This window comes from Nipponia nippon, unplaced genomic scaffold (assembly GCF_047370975.1).
Source record: "Nipponia nippon isolate SJK-2023a ecotype South Korea unplaced genomic scaffold, ASM4737097v1 scaffold_5, whole genome shotgun sequence".
Classification (NCBI taxonomy): domain Eukaryota; kingdom Metazoa; phylum Chordata; class Aves; order Pelecaniformes; family Threskiornithidae; genus Nipponia; species Nipponia nippon.
The window spans coordinates 22,786,139-22,808,118 of NW_028262369.1; the positions used below are offsets into that span (position 1 = coordinate 22,786,139).

The window sequence follows — 21,980 nt, forward strand, 5'->3', positions numbered from 1 at the left end:
AATTCAGCGTATCCCTTGCTCCAGACTGTCCGAGCCATCACCAGCCAGCTCAGCCTTCCCGTCCCGTCTCGTGCTGGGGGCAGACCAAGCATGCTGAAGCTAAAGGAAGAGCTAAGGACAGCACATTTGGGATAATTTGTGCCATTTGGTAAGCTGGTTGCCTTCCCCCTCTTACGGAGGTCTGACTGCCAGTATCCGGCATCCCCACCTTTACCGAACGGCAGTAGGGAACGGATGCTAAACTAGTTGTGAAGAGCCACTGCTTGGGGTGCAAAGACAGAAAAAACAGAACTCCAGCAGGAAGGATAACTCAAAAGTCACATGCATGGCTCCACAGGAAAGGGAGGCTCAAACGATAATAACTTTTTCGCTCCTCCACTGTGGGGACCTATGCAATTCCCTGAGTCTACCTGTAAGACCTAAGAAGTACTGAAATAACAAACGCTGTGATGGTGCAGCATGGTCACGGCTGTCATTTCAACATGACAGGATTGCTTCCCTCAAGTACAAAGAATTTTTCTCCACAAATTAAATTACAGATACTGTATACATACACGTATATATGAACAAATTTCATCCCTGAGAATCCAACCTGAATTGATGTCTTATTATCACTTTTTTCATAACTAGATCTTCTGCAGATAAAACACCTACTGGCATGAAAGGCTAATTTTACATTTGCCTTGGGAACACACCTAAAAGCATCACCTTATAAGACTACAGTATATTTAGGAATATGTAAGCAAAAATGAACCTAATCTCTAACATTTTTATACCTACATTCAGTGTATGCACTTACCATCTCCCATTTCATCTGAGAAAGGCAGACTGAAGACAGCTTCATCGATCATTCGGTTGGGGAGGTTTGTGTAGAATCGGCCAACTGTAGTTTCCAGGTTACTCAGCTGGTTTAGGACCATCATGCTTCCCTTGATCACAGGTAGGGCTGTTCGGTCCGGCACCCCGTACTTCACTGAGTTCTGCTCTGCCAGGTCTCGCAGAAAGGCCAGTTCCTTCAAACCTGTCACTCCCTCTGAAACAGAGATGTGAGAAATAGAAGGAAGGAGACAGAAGCAGCTTACTTTGCATCAAGACTTCTGTACCTTACTCTAAGGTATTGTCAACAAAAGCAAAATGATACATATGCTATACTGTAGGACTGAATATACTATAGGCTGATTTTATTGATAAAGTGCTGAAAGACTAGTACAGTTTTAGGAAAAGTAATTAGCTAGTACAAAATTTAATAAGACTGCATCTCACATACTATTGCACGGTTCAAAAATTTAACATGCTGTTCACATCACTGCTTTAAATAAGATCTTTTAACAAAGACTTATGTGGCCCATAAATCCACAGGACAGCTCTTTGTTCTCCACCGGTGGCTAGTCCACATAAAGGACCGGGAGCATATTATACACCCTTGGAGATAACAGGCTTTGTTCTTTAGCTTAAGCATTAAAGTTTCACATTTTACATAAGTCCCAGGCTCAATGCCTGCAGACAAATCAAAGACTTTTGTACACATTAGGTCTCAAATGAGTATTTAAATTTACAGTCAAATGATACATTAGCTTAAGTATTAGTTTCCTTGGCTAGAGTCCTTGTGCAATTTTTAGCAATACAACATATAGCCTTCTTATTAAAAATGCTTTGCTGGAAAAAGCACAGGATCCCGTATTACTATGTGCATGATCTTCATATTTAACTTCACTTTTAAGTCAGGTCCTAAGTTATCAAAGCACTTCAGATAACGTTTGATGTTATATTCATGCTCCTTGGCTAATGACTGAAATAGAAGTCACGTATACTCTCGTTTTGCTGCACCAGGAAACACAGGCAGCATCAGGAAGGTTTACAGTTGCAATAGTTATCACATTTAATTCAGTCTGGTTGTCACTAGACAATTTAGGCAACAATATTTTATATCCTGAGCAGCTGCACTGTGATATATATGCACATAGTGGCACACAGTTTTATACACCAAAGAGGTAACATCTGGATGCAGCCTCTGGATTACACAGGCCAAAACCCATTAACAAACTGCTCCCAATAAGGCATGGAATTACATTTGGATGAGCTTAATAAACTAGCTGCACAAGGAAAGGGAATTTTCATCCACTAGAAATACAGAAACATTTCTCACCATTCATAAGTGCGTAAGTAAGAATCATTACTGAGTTATTGAGGAAACTATTTTCTTCATTGATGACACGTAGAGTTGCTTTTTTATCATCTTCTGATGAATCTTTTGATGTAATCCCCGCTGAGAGATAAATTATGACCATATCGGTATCTAAAAGGAATTATATATATACATATATATATATATATATAGCAGAAAGTGCATTAGATTTTTAGCTCAGGAAAGTCATGTGGTAAGAGCCCTTACATCTGCTTACAACCATACATTGCTAACATCTTCATTTGTGAGATTCACAGGAATCTACAATGGATAAACACACTGCAGTCCTATGAAGTATATCCTTTGTTAGTAAACTTCCATTCACAGCATTTAACAAACATCTGTTTGATTCGGCGCCTACTAGCTACCCAGAAGCACTGTGGCGTGTTTCTCCTGAGCAGACCTCACAGGCACCTTCTGGCCTGGCTGCAACCAGGCAGGAGTGCACGAGACCAGCATGCAGTGTGCTGCAGAAGCTGCTCTAACTCCACGGAGAGGGCTCAACAAAAGCAAAAAACCTGCAAGTCTTGTCTCCTGACCCGCTGTTCTTCTCCCATCCTGCAATTCTATAGAGCAGAGCTACGCTGCATCCCAGGGGAGCATCTGATTGTATTTCCTACATGAGAAGTACACGGTGCTTTCCCAGCCATTGCTGCTGCAAGAGCTGTGCAGGGGGCTTGGCACAGCTTTTGCTACTGATCACGGGGCCCTCCTCATCCTCCCTTCCAGTAAGGTTTGGCTGTGCGATCAGTCCCTGCTGTAGCACAGTGGTGGGCACCCCAACAGGCATACATGAGAAACAAAATCCTTGCAAAAGACCTTTTCACCCACTACTCCTCCTTTGCACCTGCATTAGCACTGCTGCAATTTAGTCCCTGACTTGCATCGCAATAGCTGGAGGACGCCACAGGATGAAAGGCACCCGGTGCTTTCGTATGGCGTAGGTTAGAGCGTAACGCTTGAGAAATGTGACAGAGCACACCGCCATTCATCATCGGCTTATTTCGCATGAAGTTGAACACGTTTTTCAAGCTGAGTATGTTCTCAGCGAACGGCCTGCCTCAAAGCCTTTGAACATTGAAATTCAAATCATTGCTCGCACATCATCCTGTTTCATCATAATATATCTCAGTATTAAGTGTTTTATGCATATAATTAAGACTCTTGTAGGGATCATACACCACCATATAATCCGAAGCACATAAGGTTAGCTGGTTATGTCCCACCTTTGTTGTCTCATCTGGTTTGTTTTTTGTTTGGGTTTGCTGGTTTGTTTTTGGTTTTGTTTTTTTAAATAGGTATGAATGCTTTGACTTGTACATTTTGTCACCATGACTTGAAAAGACTTTCAGCCAGAATTGGCTTTTCATACAAACAAGTCAAGGGGAGCTCTTAATTTTGGGGGAATTTCTGCCTCTTTTTTTTTTTTTTTTTTTTTTTTTTTAAGAAGCTAAAACTAGGGAAAAAACCAAATCCAGGTATTAATAGAGCTTTGGCTGTAGTTCTGTAGTTTAAGGAAAATTGTTAATGTGTTTCCTAGGCTACAGCATTGTTGTTATATACTGCAGCCAGGCGTGATGCTGCAGTCTAAAACCTTTGCTAGCAGGAGTAACATAAGACAGTCCTACGTCTGCACTAGAGACCAGTGCTAAACAGGGCATCTTATCATTCAATAGCTGATCATCCTACACTATTTGATACACTACCTTTCTGATAGCTGGAAAAGGCCCTTATATTCAGGGTACCATTACTGCACCTATTTGTCTAGTGTGCGTGTGTATAATATACACATACACTGCAATTTTATATGTGTGTGTGTGTGTGTGTGTGTGTATGTATATATATAGACACACACACACACACACCCCCCCTTAACTACAGTGTTTTCAAGGAATTATGGTACTCAGTGGCAGAGCATTTTCTTATGCTTTGGGATGAAGGTCTGCTGAGCAGGACTGCAACAGGAACCGGCATAAGGCAGGAAATTCAGACGTGTTGAATGGCACAATTCTTCCATCTCATACCAGTAGTTCCCTTCTAACTTTTCCAGTGCGAATTCGGGAGCAAGGCTGTATCTCAATAGCTTCCCCAACACACCCACACATTGTTCTCCCGGAACAGGATGTTAGAAAATTAACAGTGAAATGAATGATATTTTTTTCTAGGTTTATTTTTCTTTTTTAAAAAGATGAAAAGATTATTTACAAGAGAATGAGACATGTTTTGTAAACATCCTCTTCTCAAACCTATTGTGTTTCACCCTTTGAATTCTGAAATTTGCTATATACGCATTAGGTCTTCAAAATCTTCCACTCAAAGAAAACCTAAATCCAAGGCATTTCCCTTTTCTTTTAACTTTCTGTGCTTGTGCCCCAAAATAGTTGTTTGGTATGAAACTTATTAAAAGTATGTGTTTTCACATTAATGAAGAACATGCCAAAACCTTCTAATCCTAATATACAAACAGTGCCAAAGATAAAAGATATGCAGGAGGATGCTGCAAGACTCTACAGCTGATGTTCTTGGAATAACTACTGATGACTAATGCATCTTATTGCAGCCAGCTTCAGCAGCACTGGATTTTTTTTTTTTTGTTTTCTAGAATGTTGCAACCCTTTCATCATTTTGCCAGAGGATGCTAAAAACCTGCCCTTGACAACTCTATCTTTCAGCTAAGCAATGTACAGTCAGATAAATGTTTCACTGTATGTATATCCTAAAGTTCAGAAGTTGGCTGAACCTTTAATAGCAAAAGCACCATGTTATAAACCGAAGGAGTCACACGAAGCAGGAGCACATTCCTTAGTCTTTCCAAAGCACTTTCATTCTTGGACTTACTTTTTCACTTTCACCTGTTCTGTACAGCATCTGAGCTGGTGCCCTTCAGGATACCGAAGAATCTGCACTCATTGGAGCAGGCACAGGGCCAAGCTATGGGATCTGCGTTACATAAATTGACTAAACTGATAGAGATCAGTCTGCTTTCTCCACCCTGCCGCAGTATTGGCAATGTTACTCGACTCCAATGAGCACTCAGAGCACAGCTTCAAGAATTTGCTTTCCACGGCTTCCTGGCAAGCAAATGTGCCACATCCATCTTTTCCACATCTTTTGCCACATCCTCATTACAAAAAACACACAAAAAACCCCCCGATCTTGGGAATGGGAAGGAGAAAGCCCATAATACATACACCAAAATTCAGGAGGATATTCTTAGATGAAGGAAAATTTAGCCAGGCTAACCTCACATTCCATAAAATATCACCCATAATTAGTATTCTCAAAACCCCTTTTTCCCTGAGAAGCAAGGCCACTTCCGTAGGATTGCAGTTAGGCGGACTATCCATATACGTATGTTTTAGTAATAATTAAATGAACCTGCAGCAACAGGAATTTTCATTGAAAGGACCCCCCTGCACACAGTTGGGAAATAATTCAGCTATTAGGCAATTCAATCCTGCAATTTCATATTACAGTTCAAAAGAAAAGAAAGTCAGCAAGTGAAATAAAGTGAAAAAAGGTAACACCCACATTCAACAGTCACTCATGCAGATTCCAGATCAAGTAAATGCTACTTAATAAAAACGTGTGCTCCCTCCCCTCTTTTTTTTGTTTTCAATATTTAAGACACTACATTCTTTTGGCCTCTGTCAAAGTGAGAATCTCAACTAAGAAAACATTTGCAAGCCTCAGAAATCAGGATTGCACAACAAGAGACTTACTTCCTTGGAGTTTTGTGCCATTGTTTGTATTTCGTATCAACTGGAAAGCCTTTTGAAATCCCACTGCATGCTGCGTAGGGCTGTCAGATGACTTTATACTGCTAACGAAGCTGGACATCTTCCTTTTTGTCTCACTAGTGGCAGGAGACAGAAACGTCTTATAACACTGATCCAGTGAGCAGCTTCTTACTGTGTCTGCCACGGTTAACACAGAGATCTTGAAAGAGAAGAAACTATATTGGATTACCTTACCATTTATAATTCTTCATGCACCGATATAGAAAACACAATGATAAGCCAACTGAAGAGATTCTGTGGATTTAAAATTCAATTGTTAAAAAATAAATGCTTGAGGCATAAATCCAAATTTGAAAAGGATTAGACTTATGGTGATTTCAAGAGAGAGATACTTCAGTCTTTGTTTCTCAGATGAAGTCAGCTTCACTCTGCTCATACATAATAGTTAATACACTGTTCTAGGCAGAAGCCTAAGTGAACTAGAGATAACTGAAAACAAAATCAGCAGAGAGCATTTTCAGGAAAGGCTTGAGTGCCTATAGAAAAGTGGAGTGCATACAGAAATGGGAAAAAAACCCCAAACCTCTAGAACTCTTCACAGGCAAAGCATTGAGTTGTTTTAATGTTTCAGTCAAAGCAAGCCAAGTCTACCATCAATTTTTATCCTGTGAATAAGTTAAGGCATATAGTGGTAACACTTGCATTAATATACACATAACATACCAGTCTTATTAAATGAGTGGCATATTTTATTATAAATTATGACTGATGCAAGACAGTCATAGAATAAAGCAGTAATTATATACCCGTATAACAGGTTTCATAACCACTGAGCTACTGACCAATGTATGTCTTAAATGTATTTTCTACATTGAGAACCAATATTTGCCTATATTAAGACAAATACTTTTGATGCTTAAATTTAAGCACTATTAATTCTGCTAAACTATAAGCATTATTATACTGTATTACAACTCTCAAAATGCACAGAAGTTAGAAGTGTTTTTCCTATACTATTAATGAGAAGACTTAAGGCAAAGATTATAATCAGTTGTCCTTCAACAGGATTTGATTGAAACTCCCTTCCTATTACAAAAAAAAGACAAAACAAAACAAAACAAAAGAACAAAAAACAAAACAAAAACACAGCAGAAAGAATGATCAAGATCCTACTAACAGAGAATTACTGAAAGTAAAGACCAAACTGGGAACTGCTTGTGGTCCTAAAGAAGCACCTTATGGGCCCCTGGTTGTAATCCATACTTAAAAAAATTACAGGTTAAGTCACTTTCTCATTGTCAGGTAGATTATCTACGGCAGAGCAAGAAATAAAATCTAGATTTCTTGGCCCTTTGCTTTAGCCTTTTCTTGCTGGTATCACAGTTGTCTGTGAATCTTTCAAACACTAATTAATGTTTCAGCTCATCCCAATATAGCAGTAGAATAAATCATTGCCATTTTCACAAGCAAGAAAGACAGCCTCAGAGGTAAAATTGTTCAAAAGGTAAAAGTTGTTCAAAGCAACCTAGAACTTCAGAAGTCGTCAGGCTCGGAGCATGGTTCTCCTAATTGCACACTGCATCACACCACTTACCATCACCTAAAGTCTCTGCCAAGATGAAGAAGCCTTTAAACATTACTCAGAAACAAGATTTTGCCTTAGATCAGTGGTTTTCACTTCTTTTTCAGCCTGCGGATCCCCAAATGTTTCCCCTGCAGTAATACAGGCTTCCAAAAGTGAGTTCAAGTCTTCATCACTCGTTAGAGGTCGACCACAGATCCCCATGAGTCCATGGACCACAATTTAAAAACACTGCATTGGATGAAAACTTAAAACATCGAGCACGGTTAAAACCAATGAAAACGTGCTCATTGCTTGGAGAAAACTTACCTTATCATGTTCATCTATAGAGCTCAGAATAACCTGAGCAGCATCTTTGGCAATCTGAAGCTGCGTCTCTGTGACCGAAGCCCCATGGTCCACAATGACAACGATATGCTTGGACTGAGGTCGAACAGTAGAAACATAGACAGGCCTGAAGGAGAACAAAACCCAAACCACTGTCATGGGTCATCTTGTAATTTCCACTAAAAAGTTTACAAGTGAAAATAGTTGAGAATTAAAAACAGAAACACCCCACGAAGAAGCAATGAATTATAACAGGAATTTTTGCTTGCCTTTATGAAAACTTCTACTAGGAAAGACCAGCTGAGAATCTGAACATAAAGAAAAGGACCTCGCTTTCATTCTCTTTCTGATTTTTTTAACCCAAATCAGGTGTCAGATCCTTCTCCCTCTGTCACAACAACTACTTTCATCAAGGAATAAACAATTTTGCTGATGCAGCAGCAGTGTCTGAGATTACTGTTTGCAGCAGCTCATATCAAGTTTTGGATTAAGCGTTGACAAGCAAGAAATGCCTCATGATAAATGTTGGGTGCCGGGAACCTTACTCAAATGTAAAAGTAAGTGCAATAGTGGGTATTTGCTGGTTACATGACAAGTAAAAACCTGTGCAACTGTGCAGACTTGCATTAGCATAGGGTGGTTGGTTTACTGTAATAAGGGAAGGCTTCTGGCCAAGAAAGGGTTTTCTCTTGGTGCCCTGGAATGCATTTCACATGGGTTGTGCTCCACAACCCCTTGGGTCTGCAGTTTTAAGCCCCATGGCCAATCTGAGTTAACTCTAGTGAAAGCTCTTGGTGCTGCCATGTGTTTGTGCTAACATCCGAAAACCTATTTTCAGCGAAAAGGTGCTCAGATCCAGTTCAATCTTGTGAGAGATGTGTGAAACATTTCACAAGCTCTCATGCCAAGGTTTCAACCTAGAACAAATTAGGAAGATCTTCAGCAAGGAGGAAGAATTAAAAAAAGACAGGACTCTCTTCCCTCTTTAGTCTAGACCCAAAACTAGTTAGAGTCAAGTGTGAGTTTTGGAATCTAAATTTTATTATATCAAAGGCAGCCACAGAAATCTTATTAAGCGTGAAGGAAATGCAGAAGATTTCAGACAAGGCACTGCAATAAACAACTGGCACAAATCAGTTCTTAATTGTAAAACAGCCTGCAGCTCTACACTGGTATTAATACCTAGAACTTAAATAGGGCCTTTGATCTTCAAAGCACTTAAGTATTAACTAATTAATTCATCCAAACTACCCTCTGAAGTAAATATTAGCAAAAAGATATCCCTTATTCAGCCATGGAGAAACTGCGACCAAGACTAAGTGATTTGGATGAAATCACCAATGGTTTTAGTATCAAAATTCTGATCAAGACTGGGGTACCCCCGTTTCTCACGTCTTCAGACCGCACCTTTCCAAGACCACAGAAAACTTAATCAAGCCCAGACGCTTTGATGACACATAGAAGATAACATCCGTAAACATTTGATTGCTCAACACTGACAGGTAACCAAAACACTTCTTAGTCTCTGTTCACTCAGCTACATAGAAATGTACCTGGATGGGCTGATACTTCCTCTGCATAGATTGATTAACTGGTACAATTAGGTAATGTGTGACCAGAGATACTAAAGCCACTGCGCTTTCTTAGAGGATTTCACCCTTGAGTCTTTATCAGTCCCGCAGTATTGACAGCAAAAGCTAGGGAAAAAAATACTGCACTGCAACTGCTTCACTTTACGCCTACAGAACAGGAATATTCCCCTGCGCAGGAATATTTAATCCTTTTTTCCACAGTTTTTCTTAGTAGAAACAGAAAGTTTCCACTATTGCTGCTTCCCTACTATCCATGACGTGACACTTGAACCTTGGGTGGAGACTGGAAAAATGCTCCTACCTATGCCCTTTCCAGTTTCTAATCCTTCCACTCCCCTCCCCAAAGCAATGCACCTGCCAAAGCAGTAGAATACATGTTCACTACTTTATTAACAGGGGTCAAGTATGAGACAAATACAAGACAAATTTTGCCTACGGGCTGACCTACAATTTACAAGTTACTGCTATTTATAGCTTATTTGATTTGGGAGAGGTGAGGAACTTGTATGTAACTCTATTTTACATCTAAGCTTCTTAAAAGCAAAAACTCATGCTTTAAAAAACAAACCTAAGAAAACCCAAGGGACCCCATTGAAGTTACTCATGGATGTTGTCTTCTTGGCAAAGCGTAACGCTGAAAGGAAATCAGTGCTTGAGGAATCCAATTTTAGTGCTTTGCCTGCTAAATTGTAAGGAGACAAATCATACCTGCTGCGGTGTTCATAACTGCCTTTGCACCGGAACTTGTGGGCTGGGAAAACGGTGAAAATGCCTTCTTCTGAGCTGAAATACTGCCATTTAATTCCTGGGTTAGACTTCAGATTATCGGCAAGAACTGAAGATTGGAAAGGAAAAAATGAAAAATGAAGTAGAGTCACAAAGGGAGGTCAAACTTGGAGGTATGTTTACTCAAGGCATCTCTCATATGTGCTTGGAGAAGAATAACCAAGGTCCCAAAATGAACTACAAGTAGCTCTGTTTGAGGACTGATAGATCTTCATGTCTGATTTGCAAACAGTTAAAGTCTTTTGGAAAATTAACACTGGACTTGACAGATTTTGTTTAACATGTGATGACAATTCCTGAATCTCTGAAGTGTAACTGCAACCCAAGAAGCCAAGGCAGGAGCAAGAAGGAAGAGATTAAAGCAATTATACATTTACATGTAATGATAAACACATTGTCCACATAGTTTTCATAAAGAAAGAAACCCCAATGTTAAAAAAAATCATGTGTTCTTTATACTGAAATAACTCCAAAATATTAAGTAGGTTTGCCGCTTACAGCTCTGTAACCCAATCTGTTAACATTACCTGTTCTGACATCTGTTTAAAAACGTCTACATGAACATTTAGCAAAAACAGTTTTACACACAAATGTGGGTTGAGGAAAAATTCACCGCACAGAAATAGTTGAAAAGGTTAAAAAAAAGGGAGAATTTTTTCCTCTTTGTTCATCGTGCTCTCTCCTGTTTGTGTAAGAGTAGATAGGCACAGCTCCCACTCTTGGGACTCAAGAATTTCCCCAGGTTTCTCATTATCCCTGTGCCATCATTAACAAGGCTGTGGGCCCCTCATGTATTGCTTGTTAGGAGAAATAGCCACTTTTCAGGGAAAACACAGCATCTTCCCTCAACGGGTTATGCTGTGGCCACACAAAAGCACTACCTGATGGGTGGTGGCTCCATGCTGGTTCCACCCATCCTCACTGTGAGCACCTCCACCAGGTTCCCATTTTCAAGATCATAAAATTCAGAAAGAATGATAATAACAGTTCTTAGCAGCTATATCGCACCTTTCCTCCAAGTCTCTCAGAAACTCCTCTGTGGCAGGTGATTATTAGTTACTCATTGCATGGACAAAAAGTGAAGAACAAAGAAGGTAAATGACATGTTCCCAAGTCGTGTAGTCAAGCAGGAACTGAGCTCAGAATATAACTGTAGGGTACAGATCTCAAACCCTCCCGTAGCTTATAGGCCACATTAATTCTCTTTAAAATGTGCTTACTTTCCTATTAAAATAATCTTTAAGGAAGTGCTACTTAACACTAACAATTAAAGTCTTTCAAAACCTATAGCATAGTGGTATTAACAAAACTGACTACATTAGTAAAAAAGACAAAACACCAGGAAAACCAGCAACCAAATAAAGCAGCTACCCCAGGGCTGAGACCGTCTGCACTAGTAACTTGTAAAGATATTTAATACACCAAGCTAAACCAACAGAGTGTACGGATATTGCAGAAATCGCAAGCACTCGGAGCCCAGGTGGGCACAATCGTATTTGAATCACCCGAGGCAGAGGAGGCATTGGGATTTCTGCCTCGTAGTGTGATGGACGTCCTAGCTGCAACCCAGCGTGTGCACCTCAACTGCTCTCCCTGAAAGCCTGGCAAGATGAAGGAATCAGCATTCATCCCGTGCATTTGCCAGCTTTGCCACATCGGTGACACTAGGCAGCAGTAGGCTTGCTGAGTCTCTTAAAGCAAGAGGAAAACCTCTCCCAGGAGAGAGGGAACAGAAAGTCGTTAGCATTGGAGGCACAAACCCTCTCATCATCACAGCAGTAACAGGATTATATTCCACTTGGGGCAATTCATCGTCTCTGCTTGCAGCAAACTGAAAATAAAACTTGAATGTACGAATTCTTTAGTTTTTACCTAACAGTTAAAATGGATCATATCAGCTTAAAATGCATTTAAAAAAAAACAAACCAAACTTATTTTCTTGCCATTTCTCCTTTCATGTTCTTTGATTATAAAACTTGCCAGAACTGGCAGAGGGCAGCTCTGATTTACAGTGCTTCACCTTTTGCTGAGCACTTACTTTTGGCATTTCCCTTAGGATTGACGCTGAAAATAGGCCAGACAGTTTCATCTCCCAAATCTCGCGCGTTATCAAATACACCTATATTTGGGTTGGAAATCACTGCAAGGCACATTTCAAACCTTAGCCAGACATTCTATGACAAAATACCAACGTAAAGTACAGTTTAAGTTCAACATCCTCAACAGTTTAGCACTTTCTCGAGTTTCCCAGACTGGCTGTGGCCATGATGTTCTCTCCACATTCAGCTCAGCGTAATTACCCTGTAAAAACCACTGTCTTGGGGGTTCCCCTCCCCCCCTTTTTTGCCACAGTTTTTTATATTTCCACAGCGCCTAAAAGTCCCCGGGGAAGTCCTGACCGCACCCTGCTGGACTCTGTACAAAGATTCAGCTTTGCACGATTGTGGCTTTGAAGAATTTGGTGCCTCAATGGACGAGATGAGGAGGAGGACTGAGGAAGAAACAGCAACAAGACATGAAATAGTTGATGAGGGTTTTCCCAGTGCATTAATGACTGAGTCGGAGACCAGAACTACACTCTGCTCACACCTCTTATTTTCTCATCCTTTTCCAAAAAATACCAATTCAACCCCAACAAGGATGCCAAAGCTTGTTTCTCCCTCTCCCCTGTGCATAGGTAAAATCAACCTGGTAATGCTCTTGGGAGCAGGAATCTTTTTGTCAGGAACTTTCACACTTTCAAAGAAACTACCCATGATCTTGCAACCAAAAGTCAAACAAATTTGCGAATATTGTTTGTTTCACTCAGGTTCCCCCTAAATTTCTCCTAAGTCCTTGTTTTGGTTTTATACCTGGTATGATACCAGTTTAGCAGCGCCATTTCTGATTTGTACAAAGAGCACGTTTCTTTGGTCACAGACAATGGTTTCTGTGTAGCAGGGACACAAAGCAATGTGAAATTTTACTATTGCCAAATTTAGGCACCACGGAAAACTTTAGGCAAAAATCAGTTTTAATTAAAAACAAAATAAACCTAACCCACACACAGTTTCTAGCTTTTATAACCAGGACTACCAGAAATTCCTCTCCTCATCCCCCTCCAAAGCACCCATCCTCTTTTCCTCTGTGAAATCTTGTCTGGGAAAAGCCAGATTCAGTCTGAACTCATTGAGGGTTTGGCAGCCTGACCCTTCAGAGAAGGTGCAGCACCAGTGCTCACAGCCCACACAAGCTCTCCTGCATGGAAGCATGTTGCATGGCCACAGCTGTGGGAATCCAGGAACGTATTTGATAACCCTTTATTAAGCTGCAAAGAGAAGTCTGGAAAAAAAATCCTTTAGAAGTATCAAAACCTTGGAAGAAGGAAAAAAAAAAAAAAGAGAAAATAATAACTATTTAAAAATATATTTTTTTCAACAACACTGTCTTTCAGCAGTGTATGACAATCAACATTATCCATTCTACTGCAATACAAAAAACTTCCGAAAAGCTAATACAATTACACTTTGACATAAATAGGGCCATCAAAATCCAGGCACACTGCCACTACAGCTGAACTGCTGCTTCACGTGATTGTACTGCCTTGCAGGCAGGGAGCGTGAAGAGAGTATCGAACATTTAAATCCTTCTTTTTTATGTCTAGCCACCAGAATTTCATAGTTCTGGGGGAGAAGTATGGCAATTGTTTTGTATAAAGAGGCTGGATTTCTGGTATTTAAGCTTTTGTTATGGGTTACAGAACTTGAAAAATCTATTTTCCGATCAGACATGTGAATGCTCAGTCAAAGCCTGGATGAAATAACTTGTCGAGTTTAATTTCACCAACAGCATTAAAATAAAGGAGTTTATAATTAAAAGGGTTTTCTTTTTAATCATTCATATATTAAACTTCTCATTCCCACATGGCCATGATTTGTATTTATTTCCCCACAAGAATATCTGGATTTAAAAATGTTCATTTTCCCCATAAAACAATTAGTTTTGAACCTCAAACAAACTCCTTACAGCCTTGATGCCTCTCTCTGCTGTTCCGCCTTTGCACAAAGTTCTGCTCATGTTTTCCTTCAGCTAGTATGTTAGTTCAATAATGCCTTCCCCAGAGACTACCAACTTTATCGTAACTCTGCCTTTTTTTTCTTCCTATGACCACAGTAGACAATCTCCCAGCAGATAAGCCATAGCTGAAAAATACATACTCTTTCTCTTTAAGTGCACCTTTATTTTCCATCCACTAAAGCTGTAAGAACTCCCTGCAGATATTTCCTCATTTCCTGGTCCCTGCCAGGACACCCAGCAAATGCTCTTTTTTAGCCTAACCTCACTTACCCTACACTTTCCACTCCCTCAGCTGCTTGCCTCCACTTTATTCTTACCTCCTCCTTCCAGAAAAGCCAGCCTCTGGACAGGTTACACAATCAGAAGACCCCAACAAAAAAAGATACTGTAAGGCAAGTTGCCTGTTTAGCTTATAGCTAAAGGCTAAATTTGACAAAATTACACCCTTGGCAGCACTAGCAGAAATGTGTGCAGGGCATCTCACTGGTACTCACTTTCTAGGGATCCATATGCTTGACCAAGACCTGTGCTTCCCATTTTAACTCAAAAGCAATTTATTTTTCATTTTCTGGTCAGGTTCAAGTAATTTTTGTAAGCACATAAGGTACCCATCTCCCTGTTCTAACACAAATCACAAAGTACTTTGCATTACTGAGTATATGTAAAGATTTTGCTTTTCTAAAATGAACATCACCACCAAATAAAGACCCAGCCTCGAAATCATGCTACTTGGAGGAAGCCAAGAGTCCAAGTCTTATAAATGCAGAAATCTTAGTGGTAGCTCTTAATTCCAGACACAGACTGGGGATATAAATGGCCAACTGGGAGCTGCCCATGAGCTGGCATTGCCAAGTCACTCCGAAACCTCTGTCCCCTTCACTTACAATGCAGCACTATCTGACCCCAAATTCTGCTGCAGACAGAAAAAGTTGGAAAGTATTCACATGAGAGTATCTCAAATGATCATTCTCTCTAATTATAAATATCTCACAAGGCAAAAAGGACTTTTAGAAAGAAAGCCCTATGTGATAGAGTTTATAAAACTTCAAAGGGAATGCGATATGATAACACTTAGCACTTCTAGATACCACTTTATATCTTCAAAGCATAGTCAAATCATTAACTAATTAATCTTCAAAGAACAGCACAAACAGTCAGTGGAAAAAAAAAAAAGGAACTACTGAACATAATTGCTCATTATAAAAGAGTTTCTTTCAGTCCTCTTCTTTAGCATTTCATTTATTGAGCTGCAGACCTCACAGTTCTCACCCCATGAAAGAAGACAAGTTTCATTTTCTGTGCAACACACATACTGCAGTTCTTCTCTGACAAGTACCTCCATTAAAAATAATCATTGTGAAGACACTTTAGTGTTCCCCAGAAACAACAGCAAAAAGCGAATATGTTTATTTTACAAGTAAAGACATTCTCTAACTCTCCAGACCTACAAATCTGATCCAGGATTTTTTGAGTCAAACTGTATTCTGGCTCACGCGTTTTCCCCAGAAATAAAAGGCTCTGCAGCTCAAATGCAATTAAAATTCTGCTGATGGCATGAGCCAGGACAGAGCCCAGCTTGCTCACTGGGAGCTCTTTTGACGCTGAAGGGCAAAGAAGTAAAAAACACTTTCATTTTAAGGAATGAGCCCAGCTTCTTTGATTAAAAGGATTTGGAGAGGGGGGTATTAGCTCATCGGCTCGAATACTTCCCAATTATTTTAACTCACCTGAGCTATCAATTTCAAGTATAGCAATGTAAGGAATATGACCAAGGCACTCAACATTTTAAATGATGAACACCTCGAATAAGGCCCAGACAAAATTTACTGGGCAACTTGGTACCATCTCTGCATATTGCTGGTTAAGAGCACTCTGCGAAAGCTGCCTGACTTGAAACAGACATTTTGGTGCTTTGAAGGATGACAAGGTGAAAGATTTACTGGTTCCTTGTTTATTCAAAAAAGAAAAACCCTGAAGGAATCCGATAACATAATGCATTGGCTCTGGGTAAGATTTTGTCATCTAATAAATAAAGGACTATTCATACCAGTGAGGACAGATCTCTTAATCTAACTAACAATCTGCCTGTGATTCTGTCTGAAGAATAAAGACTCTCTCCTTATCTATTTTGTAGTAATGGCTAACAGTAATCCAAATGGAAAACTCAAGCCAAGATAAAGCAAAACCTTTTCACAACATTAAAAAAAAAGTCACCTAATATCAAGAAAAAAAGTGGCAAAAGCATTATTTTTAAGGGTTGAGAAAAGAGAGACGTACATCTATTTCCTTCTTCTTTCCTTCCCCAAGATTAGTGTTTATTTTTTCTTTATAATATAAAAATCCAATAGAAAACTGCAAAAAAAAAAGAATTCTTTATTTTTGAAAGTTTCATCAGCTACACTTACCCTTCTTAACACATTGTTCAGACTAGAGGCTGAGGTGGTTGTCTGCACCGAGGGCTCTCCCAGACTCTGCTCCTGTGGCTCGCCCAGAGTCTGCGGTGCAAATTCCATTCCCTTCCAACACCTACAACTTCGCCACTCTCATCCCACTTTCTTACGCTGTGCACAGAGCAGGCCAAGATTAACATTTAAAGAATTGAGATCGATGCCGAACACAGCAGAGTTTAAATTTATGTTTTGCTGAGAGCTTTTTATAGGCCACGTTTTTTAAACTGCAAAACTCATGCCAGAAAAGAGAGATACTCATGGGAATTTTTTTTTTTTTTTACTTTAAGAATGAAATTACCAACCCATTTGGGAGACAACCTGGTTGACAGGCAGGCCAGGCTGGTTTTGGAAACTGTGGGCAAACTAGAGAAGAGTATGGGAGGTCCTCTTTCTGGGCTGGAGGAGCAGTGGGCTTTCAAACCCTTTCTCTAGGAGGCTGATCCACTTGGGGTCCTTCCCATCACACTGTATCCAGTGGGAAAGACAGTATAACATGATTTTTAGGAAGCTGTGGCTTCCCATGCTGCCTTTAAGTCTAAACAAGCAAAGCAAGGCAAGAGAGAAAAAACACAATCAAAATACCGAGAGGTACCAACAACTCTTTGTTGTAGTACCAACTGCTTTTTAGAGCAGAAAAATAATTCAGGCTGAGGTAGAGCCTGAACTGAAAGTGCAACAGATATTCCTCAGTAGGTCTACATGAGGACACTTACAAGAGAAGTAAGAAAAATATGAGATTAGAGAAACTTTTTTCTTGTTTGATCGTCATCCTCTTTCAAAGCCGGTTTTTCTTTAGGGGAAAGTACACATGTAGAGCAGGGGAAAGTGGGAACCATCTCACAGACTTTCAAACACCTTCGCACAAGGAGGCAAGGACTAAGGGTACTCCTTGTAGCTTGCCTACAGAAAAATTATCTTCTTATTTCACTAGGTGTGTACCCAGTATCAACTTCTGTTTCTCAAATAAACCTCTTTCCATCTCATTTTTCTGCATCAATCTACCCTTTCCATTCCATTTCTCTCTTACAGGCATTTTCTCACTAATAAAAAAACCTCCCCCCAAAGGCTGTGTTTCTGAGAGCTGCTAACAGGAAAGCCAGAGGAGAGTCCACTGTCAATAAATGCTGAAGAACCTCCCTGTTATTATTATCACTCCACTTCCCTCTCCTCTCCTGCTGCCCTTTTCTGCCAGTGCCATTTTTTGAAGGTACTCCTTTCATCAGGAGGCTTTCAAGCCAGAGGCAAGAGAAGAGGAGGCACTGAAGTCTTACTGTCGAGCCAGGACAGCAAGAAGCTTGAACACGCGCTCACTTTGTTTCTGTGAGAATTCAAACGAGAAATTTAAAAAATGTTTAAGGGAAACTATAGCTTATTTGTCTTCCACCACTCCAGAAGAAGGAATTTCTTTAATACTTTTTTTACATTCATCTTCTACTGTAGAAAAAGAATGGTTTTTTTACTTAAATAAAAAACATTAAGTGATTCATTCAATGCTTTGCTTTTATAACAGTGCCTGAAAACCTCCTTTCAAAAATTATTTTGATTAATCAACAACAGCACATGATTTTAAACATTATTCTTATTTTAATAAGTTGTTTGCTTGTTTTTGTTTTTTTTGTTTTTTTTTTTAATAAAGGGATAGCTTACGAGTAAAACAAAGCCCAGCGAATCATGGTAAGTGAACAAAGATTGCCTGTCTTTAGGATGGAAAACACTACACAAATTATGGTGATGAGACGTATGTCAGGAAATTAGCTTGTCTGGCCAGCACCTGCATTCAAGATGTGGTATACAGTGGATGAGATGGAAAAGAACCTATGGGGACTGTTCATTTTGCTTTTGGTTTGTTTTGACTTTTTCTTTTTAGATTTCATTAGAAATCCAGAAAGCAAAGCTATAAGAAGGGACAAAGTAAGAGAGGCTAGCGAGAAATCTGGGGTTCTTTCATCCTATTTGTTGCCAGATACGCAAATGCTCTCTGCATGGTGAGAGTGGAATGGCAGGTCTGCCACTTCAGCAGTCAAGTTAAAAAATAAATCAGTATTTCATTCCAAAAGATGCATGAAAATTAAAACTAAAACCAAACAAACAAAAAAACACACCACCCAAAACATTCTCAAGTCTGCATTACTTGTGTGTCCCCCCCCAAAACAATCAACAAACAAAAACCCCCAAAACTTACGCTAAATGAAATCCACAACCAAAGCCTATCGTGTTCTCTAATTTACAACACTAAGGCATTGTAAAAAGCTGAAAAGTATGATGGAACAGCTGGACAAAACTATGACTAAAAAAAGTTAAATCCATGTGTTAATTCAAGTTGACTAGGATGCAAAAATAATAAAACCTAAAAAAAATTAAAACCTTTCTGCATTGAAGGACCAAAAGCTGAATTTTTCAGAGATAAGTCATATGTATTTTGGTTCTAAGCATATTTCTAGCTCTTTAAGTGTGTCAAGCAGATGCACTGACTGTCAAGATGGAAATGCCCTGACAAGACAAAGAAAAAAAATATTTTAGGATGTCCTTATATTTTGTAGGTTTTGCATATCGCTGCCAACACAGCCTCACATTAGCTAAACTCAGCTAAGAAGATCAGAGAAACTTCTTTGCATGGCCCCTTCAGCAGCTGACACTACCGATGCCAAAGCAGACAGGCCTAGGAAGGAAAGTGGCTTAGAAAAAAAAAAAAGAAGAAATAAGAAGTGCATAAACCACAACAAAATTATCCATGGTAGGCTGGAATAAAATCTTCATGACATTTTTATAAAGTACTTTAGTCTAAGGGCATTACTTTAGGTATCATCTTTCAATCATGAAATCTCAAATTAAGAGCAGTGTGACAGTTTCAACGAGAAATAAAAGCTTGTTGCTATGGCAATCAATGCTAATTCTCTATGCCAAGGAAATGTTAAACTCTAATGGAAAAAAAACCACCCTACAACCAAGGAAAAAAACCCAAAACTATACTACTTACCAGAATTTAAGTCACGACCAGGATTGAAGGCTCTGCTATTGACAGTGGTAGACAGTCTATCACAGCTAATAGTTCTAGAAACGTTGGTGTTAAAATTTCCATCAAATCTGAAATGACAACAACAGGATTGGCAATCTAACATTATCTATTAAACCTACACAGCATTTACAATGGAAATGCATCTTTTTGAAATTTCAATGAAAAATAATTATTTTGGCAACTCCAACATTATACATATTTTAAGAGTCCAGGAAAAATTGTGAAACCCAAAACTAGGGGGGATAAGCTCATCATGGCTGGATTGCATCTGCTCTCTACAATGATCTGTTGCATTTTCCTCCACAATATTCCTTGAAAGACAGGATCTTAAGAGAGTGTGCTCTTTCATCTAGATTTAAAGAGTAGAGGTTCCAGCTTGGGAAATGTGTGTAGCATCCAGGCATGCCATCAGAAAGTGTCTCCTCCTGTTGTTGAACCAAACTTTTTCTTGCTACAGACTCTTTCACCAGTACTATTATTTAGTCTTCTACTTTAAAAAAAAAATTATTCCAAGTGTCTTGCATGAAGAGGATTTCCTCTTTATGTCTTTACAAAAAAGATCTAATAGAGCAAATGTAAACCTGTTTTCCGTAGCGAAACTTGAGGAGTTATATTCCAAATAGTGGAAGGAACTTGACAGTCTTAAGTTTTGTTACATTTTGGTTAGGTTAAATAATTCAAATACATTCATAATTCTAATGCAAAAAGTATTCTAGTGCATAGTTCTAATGACAATAAAATATAATTAAACCAACGCCTTAATAAAATGTAAATAAAAAGGGTTTTAAAAGGTTATAACTAACTGGAAATTCTTCTGAAGCTTTCAAGGACTTAAATGTAGTTTTTCATCATGTACATAGCCAATTTTATTTGTTAATATTTTTGTGACCTTTAACATTTTGGTGACATTTGACTTACGGTCTGATTATTTTAGGAAATAAATCGTTTTTTGAAGTACTATCAAAGAATTTTTCTACGATCAACCCATTCCTAAGAAATTACAAACTGCAAGCAAGGTCTGCATAAAGCCCCGTCCTGGAAGAAGAGCCTTAGTAGCTCTTCTGGCATGAAAGCTGATAGGAAACCAGTCTTGGAGAGAAACTGGGCAGAGTAGGGGTTTTTTCAATACTGTCAAGACTAAAATGGCAAATTACACAAAAATGAGCTACATCAAAAGATACTGACCAACTTACTTAATGGCACATCAATCACTGGCTTACTTCTATATAGCATTCACCCAGTGCCCTTCTAATGCTTTCCATTTACCTCAATGCACACGTATATTATGCATGTGCTTAAGGTTCTTTATTTAGTTGCTTATTGTCAACTGCACTTTGTTGCTTAAACTGATGTTACGTTTTTTCCATACACACATGTATACATACACATATGGATGTACATGTACACATACAAACACACCCACATATATATGCTGTCACATAGCGGAGGCCCAAAATATTGCAAGCAAAAGCGGTATGAAAAACAAGCACCGTTGTTCTGGTTGAAGATTTTAATCAAGAAATTGAAATCCAGTAAGTTGCAAATACTTCAACAAACATGGTGCCCAGTAAGAATGGAAAGACACTGATTTTCTCGTTCTGTCCTTATAGAGTGCATGCTGTAAGGGCTGGGGTTCATAGACACAAGCAGACAATAAAACAATGCACTTCTAAATCATCCCCTTAAAACAACAATTAACAGAAACAAAAACCACAGACAGATGGAATTGGTTACCACAAGGAAATTTCAAGTCATGACCACAGGAAGCAAGCCTTTATAAGCAAAGTGAAACTCTCCTAATCCAATATATTTTCTTTCAGCCCAATTCAAAATAATTTCATCCTATGGGGAGGTAGCTGCAGCTGCCCCAAGCCAGCCAGATGCAGGATTTGCTGAGAGCCTCCATCTCTCGGTTCATGGGGTCCTTGCACGTGGGATGCAGGAGAACCTTTTATGTAGGAGAACCTTTTATGACTTAGAAGAGACTTGTGAAAACTAACTAAGGATAAGAAAAATATTTGTCAGTAGGCTTAAGATCATCACTTCTGTAGGCGACTGGATCCACTTTCAGAAATTTTAGCATTACAAAACCAGACAAACGCTCCTGAGAGGAGTGCTGGAGCTCAATGCGAGCAGCAGTGCTGTTGCATACACAAGCCAGGAGTTTGCCTTTTGTTCATGATTCATGCCAGTATAACCATATTTAAGGTTGGGCTGTTTTTGGGTTTTTTTGGGTTTTGTTTTTT

At 39.2% G+C, this 21,980-nt stretch overlaps 1 protein-coding gene across 3 annotated transcripts in view; it reads right to left on the bottom strand.

The window, feature by feature from the left end:
• Window positions 1–21,980, bottom strand: part of CACHD1 (cache domain containing 1) — a 113,381-nt gene that overhangs the window by 28,244 nt on the left and 63,157 nt on the right. For all 3 annotated transcript variants that reach the window (XM_087731647.1, XM_087731648.1, XM_087731649.1), the window contains 6 exons: window positions 19,696–19,802; window positions 10,135–10,261; window positions 7,817–7,961; window positions 5,908–6,124; window positions 2,147–2,296; window positions 800–1,033 (listed from right to left, as the gene is read on the bottom strand). In XM_087731647.1, the coding sequence (XP_087587773.1) occupies window positions 800–1,033; window positions 2,147–2,296; window positions 5,908–6,124; window positions 7,817–7,961; window positions 10,135–10,261; window positions 19,696–19,802 (980 nt within the window). The remainder of the gene's footprint in view (window positions 1–799; window positions 1,034–2,146; window positions 2,297–5,907; window positions 6,125–7,816; window positions 7,962–10,134; window positions 10,262–19,695; window positions 19,803–21,980) is intronic.